Raw genomic sequence first — 17,529 nt, 5'->3', positions numbered from 1 at the left:
ATTGATGATGGACAGGGAAGCCTGGCGTGCTGCAGTCCATGGGGTCTCAAAAAGCTGGACACGACGGAGCGACTGAACTGAACTGAACTGGTGTTTCCTCCGATTATCATTTCCTATGATGATGGTTGGAAAATGGTGATTTCTGATCTTATCATTTCCTCCTACTATAAAGAGCCCTGCCCATAAGTCTGTTTATTTTATATCAGTGTGGATTCATGGACTCTTAGTTTAATAAATTCTAATCTGTTTTAATCATTTGATCGGTGGAAGCGCCTTCGAGCTGGCTCCCGTGTCCATTTGAGATGTCTCCACCATTCTTTGAATACCTGCTTACTTTTTGGCACAGCAACATATCCCAGGCTCAACTTGCTCTATCTTTGCCCTGTCTCCAAGGAGCTGTTTACAAAGGATCTCTAAGGACCTCTGCCGTCTTTCAGTGGAGAAAGAGAAAGGTGTTTAGAAGCCAACATTTGGGTTTTAAGTGTGCTCACTAATGCTGGGCTGTCAGTGATTCTCAGAAGACAGATCAGTAGATTTACACATGCATATACCCATATATACCCATATATACTGTTAAACCCACCAGTTCACGTGGATTTCTCTAAATCCCACCCAGTATTGTGAAGTTCTTTCTGTCCTTTTCCATTTCCGTATTTGCATCTCCCTTCTCCAGTAATGTGAAACTTGGCTCCTATTTTCACAACATATTTATTTACTTGCTCAGTTCTAGAATGTCAAAACATCATTTCAGAATTTTAGCCTCTGTAAAAAAAAAAAACCAAAAACCCTACTAATTAGAATTCATTATTAGAGTTCTTTTTTTTTTTTTGCCTATAGCCTGAGGGCATATTGTCCAAACATTGAGATGTTCCTTGAGCTAAGTTCTTTTTCACTGTCCCTTTCAAGTGTGATTTTGTTGTTTGTTTGAAATACCATTCGGTGCACTTGTTTTTCTTTGTGTTCTACTTTCCCTTCTTCCCCGCCCCCCCTTCCTTCCCTCTTTCCTTCGATATAAACCACTAACGTGTGTACAAAAGTCAGATCTATACAGAAAAGTTCTGTTCAGAGAAACATCTCCCCACCCCCAACACCATTTCCACATCCCAGCTACCCTCTTCCCAGCCCTGCCCTGCAGGTAACCAGTCTCACTGCGGGTGTGCAGGCTCAGTTGCTCAGTCGTAGCCGACTCTTGTGACCCCATGATCTATAGCCCGCCAGGGTCCTCTGTCCATGGGATTCTCCAGGTAGGAATACTGGAGTGAGTGGTCATTCCCGTCTCCAGGGGATCTTCCTGACCCAGGGATCAAACCTGTGTCTCCTGTGGCTCCTGCATTGCAGGCAGATTGTTTACCACTGAGCCACCCAGGAAGCCACATCCCTGGGTGCCACGTAAAAAGATCCTGGAGCAGGGAGGGGTAACCCAGGAGAAATTGTTGGATCTTCCACTTACAGCTACTTTTCACGTTATCCTTCTGAAATTTCTGTTTGTGTATGTTTTATAATGTGTCTAATGTATGGGTAGAATAGTATTTATGTACTCAAAGTTGTGTGCTCAAAAAAAAATTTTTTTTAAATTGAAGTAATAGTGATATGTAATCAAAATAGTTTGGAGGCTTGTGAAAGAGTTGCTCTCTAATCCAGAGTGGGACTTTGGTCCAGAGGTGACCCTTGTGACCCCACCTGCCCCCGCCACATGGGACGAGGAGCTGGGAGTTCATTGATGCATTTGCTCACTGGCTGGGCAGTGAAGTTAATGCAGTGAACAGGGGTGCATTGCCCAGACCTCATCCAGAGGCTTCCAGTTCAGATGGGAGCTCCCAGCCCCTCAAGGAAGAACATGGGGCCCTGGGTCACCCCTAGAGGCTCTTGACTGAGATTTGGTGGCTGGACTTCCAGGGAGAATTGAGAGACGCTTGTGAGCCTTCAGCTGAAGGAGGGCCTGGAGGAGGGGGACTGTGGCGGTGGATGGAGCTCATGGTGCGTAGATCTTGCGTCTCCCGGGGCTCAGGTGGCTTCTCTGTACCACCGGCCCCAGGGTGAGCTCTTCTCAGATGAGTGCAGATGCTCAGAGCCCAGATTTGGGTGTCACACTTCCCGACTCTTCTCCTGGCTGGCTGCGTGTGCTTGAGATGTGGAATGTCTGAGCACGTAACTTTCTGTCTCTCCTCTCATCCTTTTTAACCCTCTCATCAATGTAGCATGTTTTCCATACGGGATCTTGGGGCTCAGAGAGGTGAAATGCTCGTGAAGGGTCACACAGCGAGTTGGAGACTGAGGCTCGGCTGGAACGCAGGGCTTATTGCCGAGTCTGGGCTCAGCTTTCCACCATGGACTGCGTGCTTTTCTTACTTAGACCTCTCTTGCACTTGAGAGAGGGGTTCTGTTTGCTTTAATGTTACTCTAATGCTTTTTGGAATCCATTTCCTTTTTTTATTTTACAGCAGTATAATTTGCAATGAAATAGTTTTACACTGAGCTTACATGTTTTAATGGTGTTTTAATGGCATCTTAATGGTGTCTCCATGGATTTGACAACTGATACTTTTGTTATCCTAACTTCCCTGCCTGACGATGGGCACCATGCGGCAGTGTGGCCTTGAACTGTGGCCTGAGCTCCCCTCTAGGCCCACTGGGCAGCCTCTGTGTTGGGTGTCCACTGTCTCAGAGACAGAGAGGAGAAGGGAACATCGGTCCCCTACGCCCCGGGGTTTCACTTTGCCACGTGGTTGGCTTGCTCCTGGGGTTGTTTCCCACTTACAAGTGTCTGACCAGGAATCACCTGTGCAGAAGAGGAAGTCCTGGTCCCAGCCCCTGCGGCTGTGGAGGGTGCACACCCACCCTGGAGCCGGGACACTGGCCCCGGAGGGCATCGGCTTGCCTGGGTGCTCTGCTTTCGGTTGTCCCTGTGCCACCCCATATGCTGAAGCATCTGTTCTGCTTTTCTGTTTTGGAAAATGTGACACAACAGTTCGAGTCTTGCCTGGTGAAGCACAGAAGGCCCTTTAGGGCTGGGCTGGGCCTCAGCCATTTGGGTCTCCCCCAGTGCTTGGCATGGGCAGGAGCCGGAGCAGGGGCCCAGCGCCTGCTCACTGAACAAATGAATGAATGAATGAAGGCTTGGTTCATATGGCTGCAGGCTGACAACCACGGTAAGAAAGGAGGAGGTGAAACTCAATCCGGGACCCTGTCCAGGACTAGCGCAGTGGTTGGCCCTGCTCCTGGCACAGCACCCGGCTGCAGAGAGTGGGTCACCTCCGTTTCTACCGCCGTCCGGTCTCAGCCCCACTTTCTCCTTGGCTTCTGCAGGGCCCACCTCCCTGGAAACATCTGGCGCCAGTTGTGGGTTTGCTGCACCTGTGGTGTCAGCACCCAGTACGTGGTACTCGTGCGCTAGGAAAAGCCACCCAGAGCTGGGCCGGTACCCTGGCTCTGGCACTCGCAGGCTGCGTGGGCTTGAATGAGGCGGCTGCTGGCTCTGGCACCTGGGTTCCCTTATCTCCAAGTTGGGAGAGTGTGTCCCCATTCGCAGAGAGCTCTTGTAGGGATGTGGGATGCTGTGTGTCCTGCCCAGCACGGTCGTGCAGTCATTAGTTGCTACTATCCTGATTGCGATCCCTGTTACCGTTTCACCCCAAAGCAATTGTCTGCTGCCCCCTGCTAGCCCGTTGTCCCCTCTGCGTGGTTGCCCACAGCCCTGGTGTGTTAACCCCTCCCTCGGTGGGAGAAGAGAGGTGCCGTCGTCGTCAGTGTGTACGTCTGCAGAGCTGCTCCGAGTCCCAAGCCAACTGCTGAAGCTCCAGGGGGCTTCCAGGGAGCGGCCACCCCACCCTCCCTCGCCTTCTCTTTCTCTTTTCTCCTGATGCACCATTGTTTTCTCAAAAGGAAAAAAAGAAGTGGTTTAAATCACAGAGAGAAATCCCCAGGGCCCTGTTTCACGCGATTGTCCCATTTCTAAACTTGAGTTAATAAGAATAAACAAAGTAGTAGGTGGATTTGCACAGGAGAAGAATATTATTCTGACGATTATGTAAATATTTATGTGTTCTGGCTTTCTCATTTTGTTACTGGTGTCTAATTTCTGAGTCTCATAATGAAGTGTAATTTGGAGAAGCTTTGCAAAGTCAGGCACAGCAGTGAAATAATTTGATTTGTTCAGTAAACTTGGTTTCAGTTATTCCTTTTCATCAGTTCTTTTAGAACTCCTTCAAGTTCTTTGTGATTTGACAACCGCTTTTAGCCCGAAGAAGATATGACTCTTAAACATTGCCAGGAATTCAGAAGCGGTTTATAATATTGTTGCTTAATAAGAAAATGCATTCATCGGCAGGATATAAAATTTATGGGCTTCAAATGGATTTGAGTTTGTAGTTTTAGCCCTCTGCGCTCCTGCCATTCTCGAGGCTATGAGTAGGGTTTTTTAATTAAGTCAAATTGAATTGAATGAGCTTTTATTGAGCGCCCACTCCCTGCCAGACACAGTCTCCTTAACCCGTGCGCCGCCTGAATGGTGGGAGCCAGCCAGCCCAGGGAGGCCCAGTGAGGTACCGCCCTGAGCTCAGGGCATCCAGCGGGTCAATCTGAGAGGTGGGAGTTGGAATTAGGGCTGAGGCTCATGCTCTTTCCTCCCCAGCTGATTGCAGGCAGAGCTGATTAGGAAGAAGAGACAGGTTGAGTGGCTTTGCATATGTTATCTCCTTTAATCTCATTTAATCTTCTTAACCACCCCTTGAAGTTCAAGTTTGTTGCATTTCCCTTTACATCTGAGGGAACTAAGGCTGGAAACAGGACGAGCTGAGCCTGGTCACAGAGCTGGTGAGAGACGGAGCCAGGGTTTGAACTTGGAGTCCTGTGGGTCCAAGGCCATCATTCTTTCTACTAACTCCTGATGTGTGTGTGTAGGGGGGTGGGGGTGGGGTGGGGAGGAGTGTCTGCATTTCTGGTGGTACATGGCTGACCATGTGCCTGTGGAAGTGGCCCGGCCCTTGGTGACTGAGGCACCTTCCTGTGAGCCGGGGGAGGGGGGGGCGGTGCGGAGGTGGGGCTGGTCTTCAGGGTCCTGGGCACTTTCTTACTTGGAGCCCGAGCCCGAGCCAGGTCTCCTCTCTGACCATCACTCTTCCTACCGGTGAGTGAGTGGGCATCGTGAAACTTCCTGGGTTTTTATTTTTTTTTTGTAGCGTTACCTATGCCACGTAGGAGGCACCTGGCACTGTCTGTGACGCCGCCGGCCCTGCATTGAGGCGCCCGGCCCTCTGGAGACCTGCTCGTTGCCACGGCCGAGAAGCTGAGAAGTTGCCTCAGCCCCCGGGCTCCTGTGCGTCATGGAGCTGACTGCCAGTGGAGACAGGTGACTCATGTGATGGCGTTTTGTGTGGCATTGTGCAGTTCAGCCTGGCACAGCACACCACACCCACAGCAGGTATTCAAGAGCCATTAGTGTTTATGAAGGGGATAAAATTGCCCAAATGGAGGGAAGCCATCAAAATAAGAGCCTTCGCCTGTCTCATGGAAGTTAACTTGCAAACCTAATGACTGTTGGGCTGTCGAGAAAGTGTCATCTGGATGTCTCACTGGAGACAGAACTCTCCGGAAGGGCAGTTGGGAAGCCCCTGATTGCTGCGTGGGGGCGGGGGATGCATTTTACATGACAGTGAGTTAGAGAAATTAGCAGTGGTCTCCAAGGAGCATCCCCTGCCCCCCTCCGGCTCAGCTTAACCCTTTGAGTTGCGACAGCTTTAAAGTGAATTCAGGAAATAGCTGTATATATTCTTCATACTCCTCATGTTTTCTCTGCAAATAAAAGCAGTCTTGAATGTCTGAGATTCTGGTGACAGAAATGCCTCTCCTTTGTGAAGTACGTTGCTGGGGCTGGGAACAGAACCAGCACAGCATATTCTGTGCTGGGGGTGGGGGTGAGGCCGAGAGGTTCGTCCAAGCCCCATTTCTGGTCGGGGTTGGGGGAACAAGGACCCCCGACTTTTGGCCCGTGGCCAGGTTTACATCAAGGAGAGGATCCATTGTTTAAAAACAAATGTGCGTAGCAGTCCCTGAACAGTCATCTTCAAGTCATTCTCTGATAAAGATAGAACGCTTAATTTAGGCAAATTTAATGGTTTCAGAACATTTGGTGTAGTCCTGGGATAGAAAGCAATGTTTTCCTTATTCCATTTCAACCTGACTTCATTCCTATCTTTGTGTGTTAAGTGTCAGTTATACCAGGGGAGCGTTTTCCTCTTGGATGCGTTTGCACCTGGCAATTTGTGCAGGAATTCCTTGATTGCAAAATAGCTGCTCTCAAAAATGCAGACAGGCAGCCGCACTCAGGAGCCCCTCGGCCACGGGCAGCGGGCTGCTGCCAGACACCTGGGTTTGAGCCCCGCCGGCGCCTGCTGCTCAGTCTCCTCTCAGCTGCCGTTTGCTGGCTTATAAAAGGGGGCTAGGACGGGACCCCTCGTAAGGTCATGGGGACCATGGAGACTGGCCAGTGTGAGACAGGGTAAGCTCTTGGGGGCAGGGGAACACACTGGGCACTGAAGGACACAGGGATGGAAGGACGGGCCCTGGCTGGTCAAGGCGAGAGAAGCTTGTGTGCCTGGGGCTGCAACCTGCCTGCCTTTCCAGGCGGCCTCCACCCTCTGGGGTATTTAGGGGCTCATTCCTTGTTTCTGTTCTCTTTTCTTATTTTGGGTGAGCTGGAGCAGCGATTCTCAGGTCAGATTATTTGGAAGATCCATATTACCACTGATTATTTACGAAGGGACAGGCCAGGAGGGAGGTAACCAACTCGATTAATTCGTCAGTGAGGCAGCTGGAGGGACATGTGACAAACAGACCAGGCTGTCATTTGACCAGAGATTGTCTGCGCCTGGATTGTTCCCCCAGGGTGGCCATGATGACAAATGTAATTGACATTTTTTTTATTAACCCTGAAATGATTAAAGATGCCGCCGCTGAATTTGTGTCAAAGTGCCCAGTCCCTGGCCTTCCTAGTGAGGCTTCCACATTGGAGGCAGTGAGCAGCCTAGTGTTTACTTCCTGCTCATCGATTCCGTCAAGCAAGGCACACTGAGCTCTGCCTGAGTTGGTCTTGAAACCAAGCCCGGGAGCCCAGGCTCTGCTTCCTGGCTCAGGTTCTCAGAATGTTCTGGCACTGGCGTCACGATAGACACTCAGAAGGTGCTCTGTTCATTGAGCGTCAGGCGTTAGCTGGGCCCCTGCCACGCGGCGGGTCCCGAGGTGTATAGAGCGGCAGGTTGGGGGCCCTCCCCTCGAAGGAGCGGTCCCTGCAGAGGGGGACGGGTAGACGTCCACTGGAGCAATGTGTGGCCCAGGTGCTGGGAGCGGGACTGGGGCTGCCCTCACGGCTGGGGGAGGAGGGACGGCAGCACAGGGCTGACGCACAGGGTCCCAAAGGGAGGGCGTCCCCTCACCAGGCAGAGCTCACCTCGGGGGCCTTCCAGGCGGAGGTGGAAGCAGTGTGAGGGTGCATGGAAGGGGGTGAGTTGGAGGGGGCAGTGAATGGCGTACAGGGGCATCCCCGGGGGGGCCTTGGTGCGGCCCTACAGACAGGCTGGGGGCTCAGTGGAGACCAACATGGGCTCGCTGCTGCCTCGCCTGCCACCGAAGTCCCTGAAGCCCTCCGTGCTCAGTTCCCTCATCTGCAAAGCAGAAGCAGTCGTCGTGGTCTCACATCCATCAAGGCTGCCGTGACAATGAAGTAGCACTGAGAGTAAAGCTCTCGACCCACTGGTCCTGGGCAGGGCACCAGGCAGCGGGCATCCAGCGGGGTTACTGACGGTGGAGGGGCGGGGCTTGTGGGGGTGCAGAGTCGCCCATTGACGGTGCCAAGCACTGGGCAGAAGCCCCCACCCTGGCTTCCATCTTAGAGCAGAGAAGCCTCCTCTTGAGAGGGTCAGGCAGCTGTGCAGGGTCATACGCGGCCGTGCAGGGGCTGGGAGGGGGCATGGGCCTCCTCTAATAGGAGCGAGCTTGTAGTGAGGGGGTTAGGAAGTGGCCCCATCACGGCAAGAATAGGACAGTCACAGTGCCCCTGAGTGGAGCGATGCATCGGACGTTTCCGGAGCACCTGCCTTGTGGCCAGCTCTCTGCCGGGGGTACACAGGTTCACTCAGTTACTGAGCAGTATTTAGTAGGCACTTACTGCATTCCGTCTGAGCCACATGGGCTTTCCAGGTGGTGAAGAAGTCAAAGTGTTAGTTGCTCAGTTGTGTCCGACTCTTTGAGACCCCATGGACCGTAGCCCGACAGGCTCCTCTCTCCGGGATTCTCCAGGCAAGAATACTGGAGTGAGTAGCCATTCCCTTCTCCAGGGGATCTTTTCAACCTAAGGATTGAACCCGGGTCTCCCACATTGCAGACAGATTCTTTACTGTCTGAGCCACCAGGGAAGCCCCAGTGGTAAATAACTCACCTGCCAATGCAGGAGACATAAGAAACGTGGATTTGATCTCTGGGATGGGAAGATCCCCTGGAGGAGGGCATGCAACCCACTCCAGTATTCTTGCCTGGAGAATCCCACGGACAGAGGAGCCTGGTGGGCTACAGTCATAGGGTCGCATAGTCAGATACGACTGAGTGGCTTAGCACGACGCACTGTGTTCCAGGCATTCTGTGAGATCCAGTGTGCCCCGGTGGGTACGTGGTGGGGAAAGAAGGAAAGAAAAGAAAATTATGACATGTCTAGCAATGTAGATAATTGCCATTTCAGCCTTGAAATAGTGAGTCCATGTCATTAAAGTTTTGTATATTGGCCCCCCCACCAACCCCAACTGAACCACCACCTGCCCCCCCGCCATTGCTGCCCCCATAGCACAGACTTAGAAGGAGATTTACCCCTTGTGACTTAGACCTGTTGCTTGGGAGCCTTTCCCATCAGTTTAATCTCTTCTCCCTTTTAATCCTGCGGCTGGCAGGATGTTGCAGGGGCAATAATTTAATAAAAGTATGCAGTTTGTAAAGCAGCTGCTATTCTGTGTACTAAGCACGTTTGCCAACCTTTTCAGGGAAACCTCCAAGCTGTTCTTGGAACTTGGCGATACTGCAGGGGAAAAAAAAGTTATATTTAATAACATTTCATCCTTTGGGTTCTGCAGCTAATAGTAGCCTAAATGGGAGCCATGTCTGAAAGCCATTTCTTTATGTGATTCAGAGAACCAGGATGCTGCAATTACCCCGCGTACGAGATTTATGAAAACATTAATGCCTAACAAGAAGCAAACATCTCAATAAGTTATTTAATTTGAAGTTGCAGGCCTGGCGGCCGGTTCCTAACTCAGCCCTGCTGTCAGCCCACAGGCACTCGCTCGCTCGGAGGCGGGGTTGGGGGGTGGGTGGCAGGGCCAGGCGGAGCTGGGTTGGAATCCCGTCCTTCTGACTCAGGAACCCACCCCTGCCCGGGCAACCTCGTTAGGTCTGTAACATGCGGCAGCCACATGATCTGCTGGATGAGAGACACGCATTTAGCCAAATTCATGTGCTACACACTTTCCCTTTCTTTATTTCTCTTCCCCCCTCCCCCGAACTGACATAAGAAGGAAAGACACACAAGCAGATGTCAGAACGAGTGCCGTGCTCTGCCTCATCAACTGGAAAAGCCACCAACTGAATTACTCCCGACACCATTTCTGTGGATGGCAGATGTGGGGCGGGAGCCCGGGGTGGGGGCCGTCTATTTTCCTGTGTTCGGTGATAGCTGAAGCCTTAATTCAAAAACAAATTAAGTCCTTCAGCTGTCACTTGATTGTTCCCTCCGATCTTTGGGGATGCATATCATTGCTCCTGCCTTGGATCTCTTCTCCTTTTTCTCGAAGCTACCCCCCCCTTTTTTTCCTCTTTGCCCAGAACTCAACATTTTTTCTTTCTTTTTTTTTTTGATAAAAGCATGCATTATTTAGAGCCTGTCGCTTCCTGAAGTTCCTTAATTACAGAATTAAACCAAAGTAATGACAGTTTAATTTGTTCTTTCATTAATTGGGAGCGCTCGGGGCTGATGTGAAGTGCGTGCATTTGGGAGGCGTTGAGGAATGCGCGCTGAGTGATGGGATCATGAGTCATAATCATGGCTGTCGTTTATTGCCCGGTGCTGGGCTAGGTGCTCCTCCTGCACATTCTCAATTCATCCTCCTGGCCACCCTGAGGAGGGGAGGTCCTGCTGCTCCGTCCCGCAGATCCCAGAAAGGAAGGACAGAGCAAAGTCCGCCCAGGCAGCCGAAGGGAGGGCCAGGCACCGCGCCCCCCCCCCGCCCCCACCCCTGGTCCGCCACTGGGTCTAGCACCCCCCACCAAGCCCCTGTCTGGTTCTTGGGCCCCAGCACTGGTCTCAGTCCCACAAGGGACTGCCCCCACGAAGACCTGGGGTGGGCCTGAGAAGCTCGCACCCTGGCCAAGTGCTGAGGCTGCACCCGTGAAAAGGAAAGGAGAGCCAGGCAGGAGGGGGCTGATGCCCCACCAGAGGCTGCTGGCTATGTGTCGACTTCGAAAGTAGCGGTGGAGGCGCAGAGAGGCGTGCTTGCAAGCACAGCCCGTCCCATTTGGTTGTGGGTCAGGAAAGCCGCCTCAGGGAACCACTCTGGGCCCGTCACTCTAAAGCCCGTGGTGCAAGGTGGAGCCCAGGTGTGTGAGGCTCTGTCTGGTCTGGGCTCCCCTCTGTCCCGGGCCCGGCCCAGCCCTGCCTGGCTTAGGACAGGTCTCGTCGCCAGCTGAGGCCGAGGCCAGGGCAGCTACTGAAGCCAAGACGGCGGTCTCAGGGCAGCTGCGTTTGCTCGGACACGCGTGGCCCAGGCCTCGTTCTCTGCACACAGACCCCAGGGCCCACCAGACCTCTGGACCCATCTGTGCGTCTCTGGACGCGTCCATCGTGTCTGCTTGGGTCCTGGGCTGGGGCTTTGGTACTGGGCCTCCAGGACTGAGCTAAGGCAGACACTCGGTGCCCTCACGTGCGCGGCCGAGACGTCTGGCCTGGCCGGCTTACCGGAGGGAAGCACTCACACTGTGCCTTAACTTTTTTTAGAGTCTGAAGCCCTGTTTGCTCCAACACTAGGACATTTTGGTGGCAGGCGGTAAAGGGGGAGAAAGAGAACAGACGGCTGGCCGGTGGCGCCTTCCTCTGTGCCTTCTACTTCGTTACCGTAATTCTCTTTGAGCCTCCCTGCAGTCTGGGAAGCGAGGGGGCTGCCCCCATTTACTAGCTGTGGAATTGGCGGCCCAGAGGTGGGGTTGCCTGCTCAGGCCACGCTGATGGAAGGGCACCGCTGGGTTAGGGTCTGGGGTGTCCGAAGTTCCCCTTGGAATTGTGCCTTCACGCCACTGTAGCTTTCACCCTGTGTCCCCCAGGCCGCCTGCCTTCTCTCAGACCCCCCAGGACTCAGAGCCCCGGCCCACGGCTCCCTGGTGAACATGGGAACGCGTGAATGCATTCTCTGCAGTGACGTCTAGATGAATTTAGGATGAGAGGATTCAGTTACACTTTATTATTGTTTGCATTAAAAATCATGCAAATAAGCCACGGAATAAGGCAACTTGTATTGTTTTGGACACCAGATTTACATGTTTACTGGAAGAAAAATGACACCAAGCGCCTTCAAGGTGGTAATAAGATTGAGCCTCTGAGCTTTCACTTTGTTGGTCTTTATTTATAATTTATGCCACGACCACTTCCAGAAGAGGTTTTAAACTAGTTTATCTTAAAAACTTAGACCGTGACAAGAGGATCTTGAGGCTTACCGTCGTCAGGATGAAAGGAAAGCTTAGCAGCGCTGTGGCTCGGGGGCAGGGGCGGGGGTGGCAGAACATGCTGAAGCTTCCCTGGTTGCCAGAGCTGAAAGGGAGGCCTGCTGGGTAGCAGGCTTCTCGTTTTCAGATTATCAGGAACCTCCCCTCCACCTTTGTTCTCCAGTCCCCAGGTTGCCTTGTTGAGCTCCTGACTTCTGTCTGGGAAGGAGTGGGCTCGGAGCCAGTCTTGGAGCATCTGGGCAGGAGGGTCCGGGCAAGAAAGACATCATGTTCCATCCTAACCTGAGTGTTGGGAGGCGGTGCTGGCGAGCGGCCCTCTCACCTCGGGGTGTAGAGTCCTGCGCTTCCGACTTGGTGGCAGGCCGCCTGGGTGGAAAACCTGCCTTGGGGGGAAGAACTGTAGGTTGGCCATCCCGGCCAAGAAAAAGGAGGCTCAACCACGAGGATTTGGAGCCCTTGGTTAACCCCTGCGTGTGGCCCATCTCTGGCACTGGGCCCCTCTGGTCTTTCCGCCCTGGGCCACCTTCGGGCTGGTGGGGTGGGAAGGAGCAGCCGGAGGCCCAATCAGAGCCCAGAGTGGAAGCGGGTTGGCATGTACGCCTGCTCCTGGGGTCCCTGGGGGTCTTCACAAATGGTACCCTGCCGATGTGGATGATCAGCATCAGTAAAGATGTATATAGATTATAACACACAGTACAGAGCGCACTGTTGTTTGCTCAGTTGCTCAGTTGTGTCCGACTCTTTGCGACCCAGTGGACTATAGCCAGCCAGGCTCCTCTGCCCATGGGATTCTCCAGGCACGTATACTAGAGCGAGTTGCTCTTTCCTACTCCAGGGGATCTTCCTGACCCAGGGATCGAACCTGAGTCTCTTGAAGCTCCTGCATTGGCAGGCAGATTCTCTACCACTTCGCCACCTGGGAAGACCACACACCGCAATAAAAGAACAGCTTGAAAGCTCAGCAGCAGTTGAGCTGCTTTCCTCTTTAAAAAAAGCTGGAAGCCACGTGCCATATCCGGAAGCTTGTGAGCAAGAGTGTGGGAGAGACAGATTGACTAATAGTCAAATGGGCCTTCTGTAATCGGTACAGGCATTGCTGATCACACCTGGCTCTTGGGGGAACTGCTGTTCTCTGATGTATGAGTCCTTGTTGCTGTCAGCACAAGTACAGGTAAAGGGATTTCTGGCTGCTAAACTCACAGCCAGGCAGCTTCTGTAAATTACAGGCTGTGTGACCACAAAAATCATTGACTTAAGTGCTGCAGACTTATCATTATTATCCGATTATATAACTCTTCTCAATCCTTTAGAATCACTAGTTAAACTTTTATAAGTAAAATAATTTTGCGCTCATTGAAGTAATGTAATTATATAGACTAATTCAAAACTATTAGAAAAATTTGGGGGGCTCCACTTATAATACCACCTAATGCATTCCAGGTACAGTTTGTTAGGGAGTGATGAATTTTCAGCCTCCAAGAACCCCAGGCCTGGGCATGAGCTCGGGCGCGGAGGGCTTGAGTTAACTGAAAGCTGCTGGTGGTGCTAGTAGTAAAGAACCTGCCTGCCAGTGAAGGAGATGCAGCAGACTAGGCTTCGATCCCTGGGTGGGGAAGATCCCCTGGAGGAGGGAATGGCTACCTGCTCCAGAATTCCTGCCTGGAGAATCCCATGGACAGAGGAGCCTTGGCGGGCTACAGTCCATAGGGTCGAAGAGAATCAGACGCGACTGAACGACTTAGCACAATACATTCCAGGTGCAGTTTGTTAGGGAGTGATGAATATTCAACCCCCAGGAACCCCAGGCCTGGACAAGAGCTCCGGGCGCTGAGGGTTTGAGTTAACTGAAAGCTACCAGGAACTGGTTAGTTGGTCCTTAGCTGGCCCTTTTAGAAGTAAGTAGACTTAGGAGTTGTTTCTGAGAAATGGACTGGAGACCCATAAATCTACTACGGTTTGATTTCTGCACCAACCTGGAGATATCACAAAGGTCATTTCTGGGCAGTGAGCAGCAGTACTGGGCAGCAGGGCAGGAGTTTCTGCTGCCGGTGGGCCTGTGAGCCTCCAGGGGGAGATGAGAGCTGTTCCCTGTCGGGTGTCTGTGAGTTGAACAGATCAAAACTTTCTCTTTGTCTTTCAGGAGGGATTTGGGGGTGTCTGGGTCCAGGGGCTCAGCCTACCACCCCTCCCCGCCTCCAGGTCCGAGCGCTCTGAGTTTGTTGATGCCTGATGCGGTGCCATGGGGCGTAGCCAGGCAGGTGGGGGAGGCGGAGGAAGCTGGGCCTGCAGAATGACATTTCTGTGGCCTAATGATTTTCAAAAACCATTTGCGAGATTGAGGTAATGTATTTCCCAGACTCAAGCAATTTACTCCTTCCCACCGTGCTGAATCAGGCTGTTAAATCCTCTTGCTGTGTGCATATAGCTATCGGCACCAGGGGAAAATGGTCAAGTTCAAGGCCCCTGCCACATCCATGCTCGGCTCTTCTGGAATTGATGAGTAACTGCACTTTTGAAAATGAAGTTTTTAAGAACATTGGAAAATGTTAAGTGAGGAAAGCGGGATGCCAAATTATATATTCAGTAGGATCTCGGGAGAAACCACGTACACGGAGAAAAAGACGGCGCAGATGCTGCCTGCAGGTTCACAGCGGCTCCTCCATCTGAGGGCAAGGACCGGATCCAGCATCCCCTTCTGTTCTTTTTCAGTCCCTCACCCACTGTCCGCTGCCCCGGGTGGTAACACCTGGCACCCAGGGAAGGAGCGCCCCAGAGAGAAGCACATGGATTTTGACTCTGGGACTATCACTTGTGCACTGTATTAATATAACCTCGGGCCACTCTCTTCATACCTAGAACCTCAGTCTCTTCATCTGTAAAGTGGTCCAGTTACGTCCACCTCAGGGATTGCTGTGGAGATTCTATCATCCGACTCAGCACCTGGCAGTGTGGGGCCCGTGGGGGTCTAAAGAAATTGTAGCTCTTGTGGGGGTTACTATACAAGTGCATGTGTGTGTCTATCAAAGTCTACAAAATGAGGTAAATAACAGCGGAAAGGAGTAACGACTGAAAATGGGAAAGCAGTGCAGTCCATCTGGCCGCACGATTCCACCACTGACCACTCTGTCATGGCCATGCCGACTGCTCTTGTCTTCGGGAAAGAGGAAGTTGGATGGCAATCAATGGCGCAAGGTGTCTACAGCCCTCCCAGAGGGGAAGCATGGAACATGATGGGAACATCTGCTGGGATTTTACTCCTAGTAGTCAGGAGGGCTTCCTGGAGGAAGGGGCATCTAAGCTGAGACCGGAAGGAAATGTGGGGGCCAGTCGGTGGAGAGGGAGGAATTCACTTCAAGTAGAAGGAGTAGGGGGCGTGTATAAAGCCACAAGTGGCAAAGAGCTTTGGGAAGCCTCGATGGAAGGTCATGTGTAGGTGAGGTGGTGGTGGGAGGTGAGGCTGGCGGGTGAGTGTGGGTTTCTCAGGTCAACCGAAGGCTTCCCCGCTAGACGGGGGTCCATTTACAAACCCCACTGAGTCCGAGTGTATCTGGCAGGAGCCCACAGCCAGATAAGGCCTTACGGCCAGAAGGCACCGGGTGTACCTTCTTGCTGGCTTTCTGGATGAGTTCTAGGGTCAGGGGCCTGCATTCTTTTGAGAAATCTTAACAAAAACAACCATCCTGCTCAGGGAGGGCTGGCGAGAACTGTGGCTTTGGTGGGCAGCGTGGGCCTGACGGAGCCGCCCACATGACTGCCTTGGAAGGCCTTTTTGGGGAGTTGAGACAGCATGGCGCTGGCCTGTGGCGGTTGCCATGGCAGCAGGACCCAAGTGACCCTCACTTTCCTAGAGTGTTTGCCCCTGTCGTGGGGACATGCCCTGGCTGGCTGTCGGGTCGGGGGAGTCATCTCAGCTGGGTCTCTGAGCTGGCGGTCAGGAGGCGCTCCGCAGGGACAGGAGTGTGTGTGTGACAGCCCAGGACACAGAGGCCCCCAGGCTGGGGCCGCAGGAGGGTTCGGTTGGAGCTGAGTCAGGCCGCACTCTCGGGGGCCCCTCTCAGTGACTGCCGGGGGCGCCCCGGCCCAGCCCAGGGGTGAGCCAGCCCCTCACGCCCGCTCAGGTGGCGATGTCCCCCTCCCTGACCCTGCCGTCACTCTGTCCTCCCCACTGCTCCTCCGGTGGTTCCCTCTCTGCCTGCAGCACCCCAGCTGCTTTCCTCACAGCCGCTCAGATCTCCGCCCAGGCCCTGGCGACCCCTCTCCTATATGATGTCCAGTGTGTCCTTGGCCCCAGCCCACTCCACTCACCCGTCTCCCCGCAGTATCCTGGCCTCCTGTGCCTTAGCACGAGTATTCTTCCAGAAGGAAAATCTGATTATTGCTTTGCTGTCCTGTGTTTAACCCTTTCAGCTGCGCCGCAGCTGCGTCCATCTTTCATGGAGGGAGACAGTTCTGAAGTTCTCTGGTCTGTTTTTCCCACTCCTGTCTTGCATCCATCCTCACGGGCTCCTGGTCCCCTTTAGGCTGGCTCTTCCCCGACCTCCTGCCTCCTGCTTCCTGCCTTGCTCAGAAGCCTGCCCACCTCCCCAGTCAAAATTAAGCTTCACCTCTTTTATTTATTTATCTAAATTTGTTTATTTAACTTTTAGCCATGCTGGGTCTTTGTTGCCGGGCATGGGCTTTCTCTAGCTGCGGCGAGCGAGGGCTTCTGTTCATTGCAGTGCCCAGGCTCTAGGGTGCACGGGCTTCAGTACTTGTGGCATGCAGGCTTAGTTGCCCCGCGGCATGTGGGATCTTCCTGGGCCGGGGATCGAACCTGGGTCCCCTGCATTGCAAGGTGGATTCTTAACCACTGGACCACCAGGGAAGCCCCATTCACCTGCTCCAATTATTTCACGGATGCCAGCTCTTTCCTCTCATGGTGTCTTCACTTGTACTACCTGTTTGTATGTTGGTTTAATATCTTTCTCTTCCATCAGACTCTTGTGAGCTCTTTTGCTCCCCAGAGATTCAGGCAGTGAGCAATGTCCTTGGCACATAGTGGACCCTGAGTAAATATCTGTTGAATAAACCCGATGAATGACTGAGACTTTCCCAATCTTTCCAAGGCTATGTTTGCAGACCTGTGAAATGGCGAGACCGCTGACCTCATGGGTCTGGGTGAGGATCACGTGATACCATAATGTGGAATGTGAGGCACAGAAATTAAAATATAATGTCATGACTCCTTCTAACCAGGTCAGAAAGATTAAAGGCAGGAGGAGAAGGGGATGAAAGAGGACGAGATGGTTGGATGGCGTTACTAATGGACATGAGTTTGGGCAAGCTCCAGGAGTTGGTAATGGAGAGGGAACCCTGGCGCGCTGAGGTTCATGGGGTCGCAAAGAGTCGGACACGACTGGGCGACTGAGCTGAACAAAGTCATACCCTCCACTTCCCCCCTCCAGTTTTTGAGAGAGTACTTCTTAGGATAAAAAGATGAGGGAGCAGGGTGAAACCCCCTTTGATGATCTGCATTCAGGGTGGGCAGCAAGGAGGTGAGCGCCCTGCGGCTCAAGGGCAGATGTGACCCTCAGCCTGGAAAGGTCCCCGAGTGCTCTCCCTGGTCCCCTCCGGGGGGCTGGACTGAAAGCACTCCTGGCAGTGTTTACTTGAGTTCCAGCACTGAGACCTAGAGCATTCCACCTGCTGGTGGGCTGCGTTGGTGCCTAGAAGCTGTAAAGGCGGGGGGGGGGAAGTTGAAGAGACCAGATGGGCTTTCCAGGAGAGAAAACAGGTGGT

At 52.8% G+C, this 17,529-nt stretch overlaps 1 protein-coding gene across 11 annotated transcripts in view; it reads left to right on the top strand.

Moving 5' to 3' along the window:
• Nucleotides 1-17,529, top strand: part of WDR25 (WD repeat domain 25) — a 137,812-nt gene that overhangs the window by 48,501 nt on the left and 71,782 nt on the right. For 2 of the 11 annotated variants that reach the window (XM_081549721.1, XM_081549720.1), the window contains one exon: nucleotides 5,178-5,419. The exons of the other annotated variants lie outside the window; for them this stretch is intronic. In XM_081549721.1, the coding sequence (XP_081405847.1) occupies nucleotides 5,360-5,419 (60 nt within the window). In that variant the 5' untranslated portion in view covers nucleotides 5,178-5,359. The remainder of the gene's footprint in view (nucleotides 1-5,177; nucleotides 5,420-17,529) is intronic. 11 annotated transcript variants of the gene reach the window in all.

Source organism: Giraffa tippelskirchi, chromosome 12 (assembly GCF_054371585.1).
Source record: "Giraffa tippelskirchi isolate mGirTip1 chromosome 12, T2T-mGirTip1v1.2.pri, whole genome shotgun sequence".
NCBI classification, from domain to species: domain Eukaryota; kingdom Metazoa; phylum Chordata; class Mammalia; order Artiodactyla; family Giraffidae; genus Giraffa; species Giraffa tippelskirchi.
This window is presented reverse-complemented; position numbering and strand designations above follow the sequence as displayed.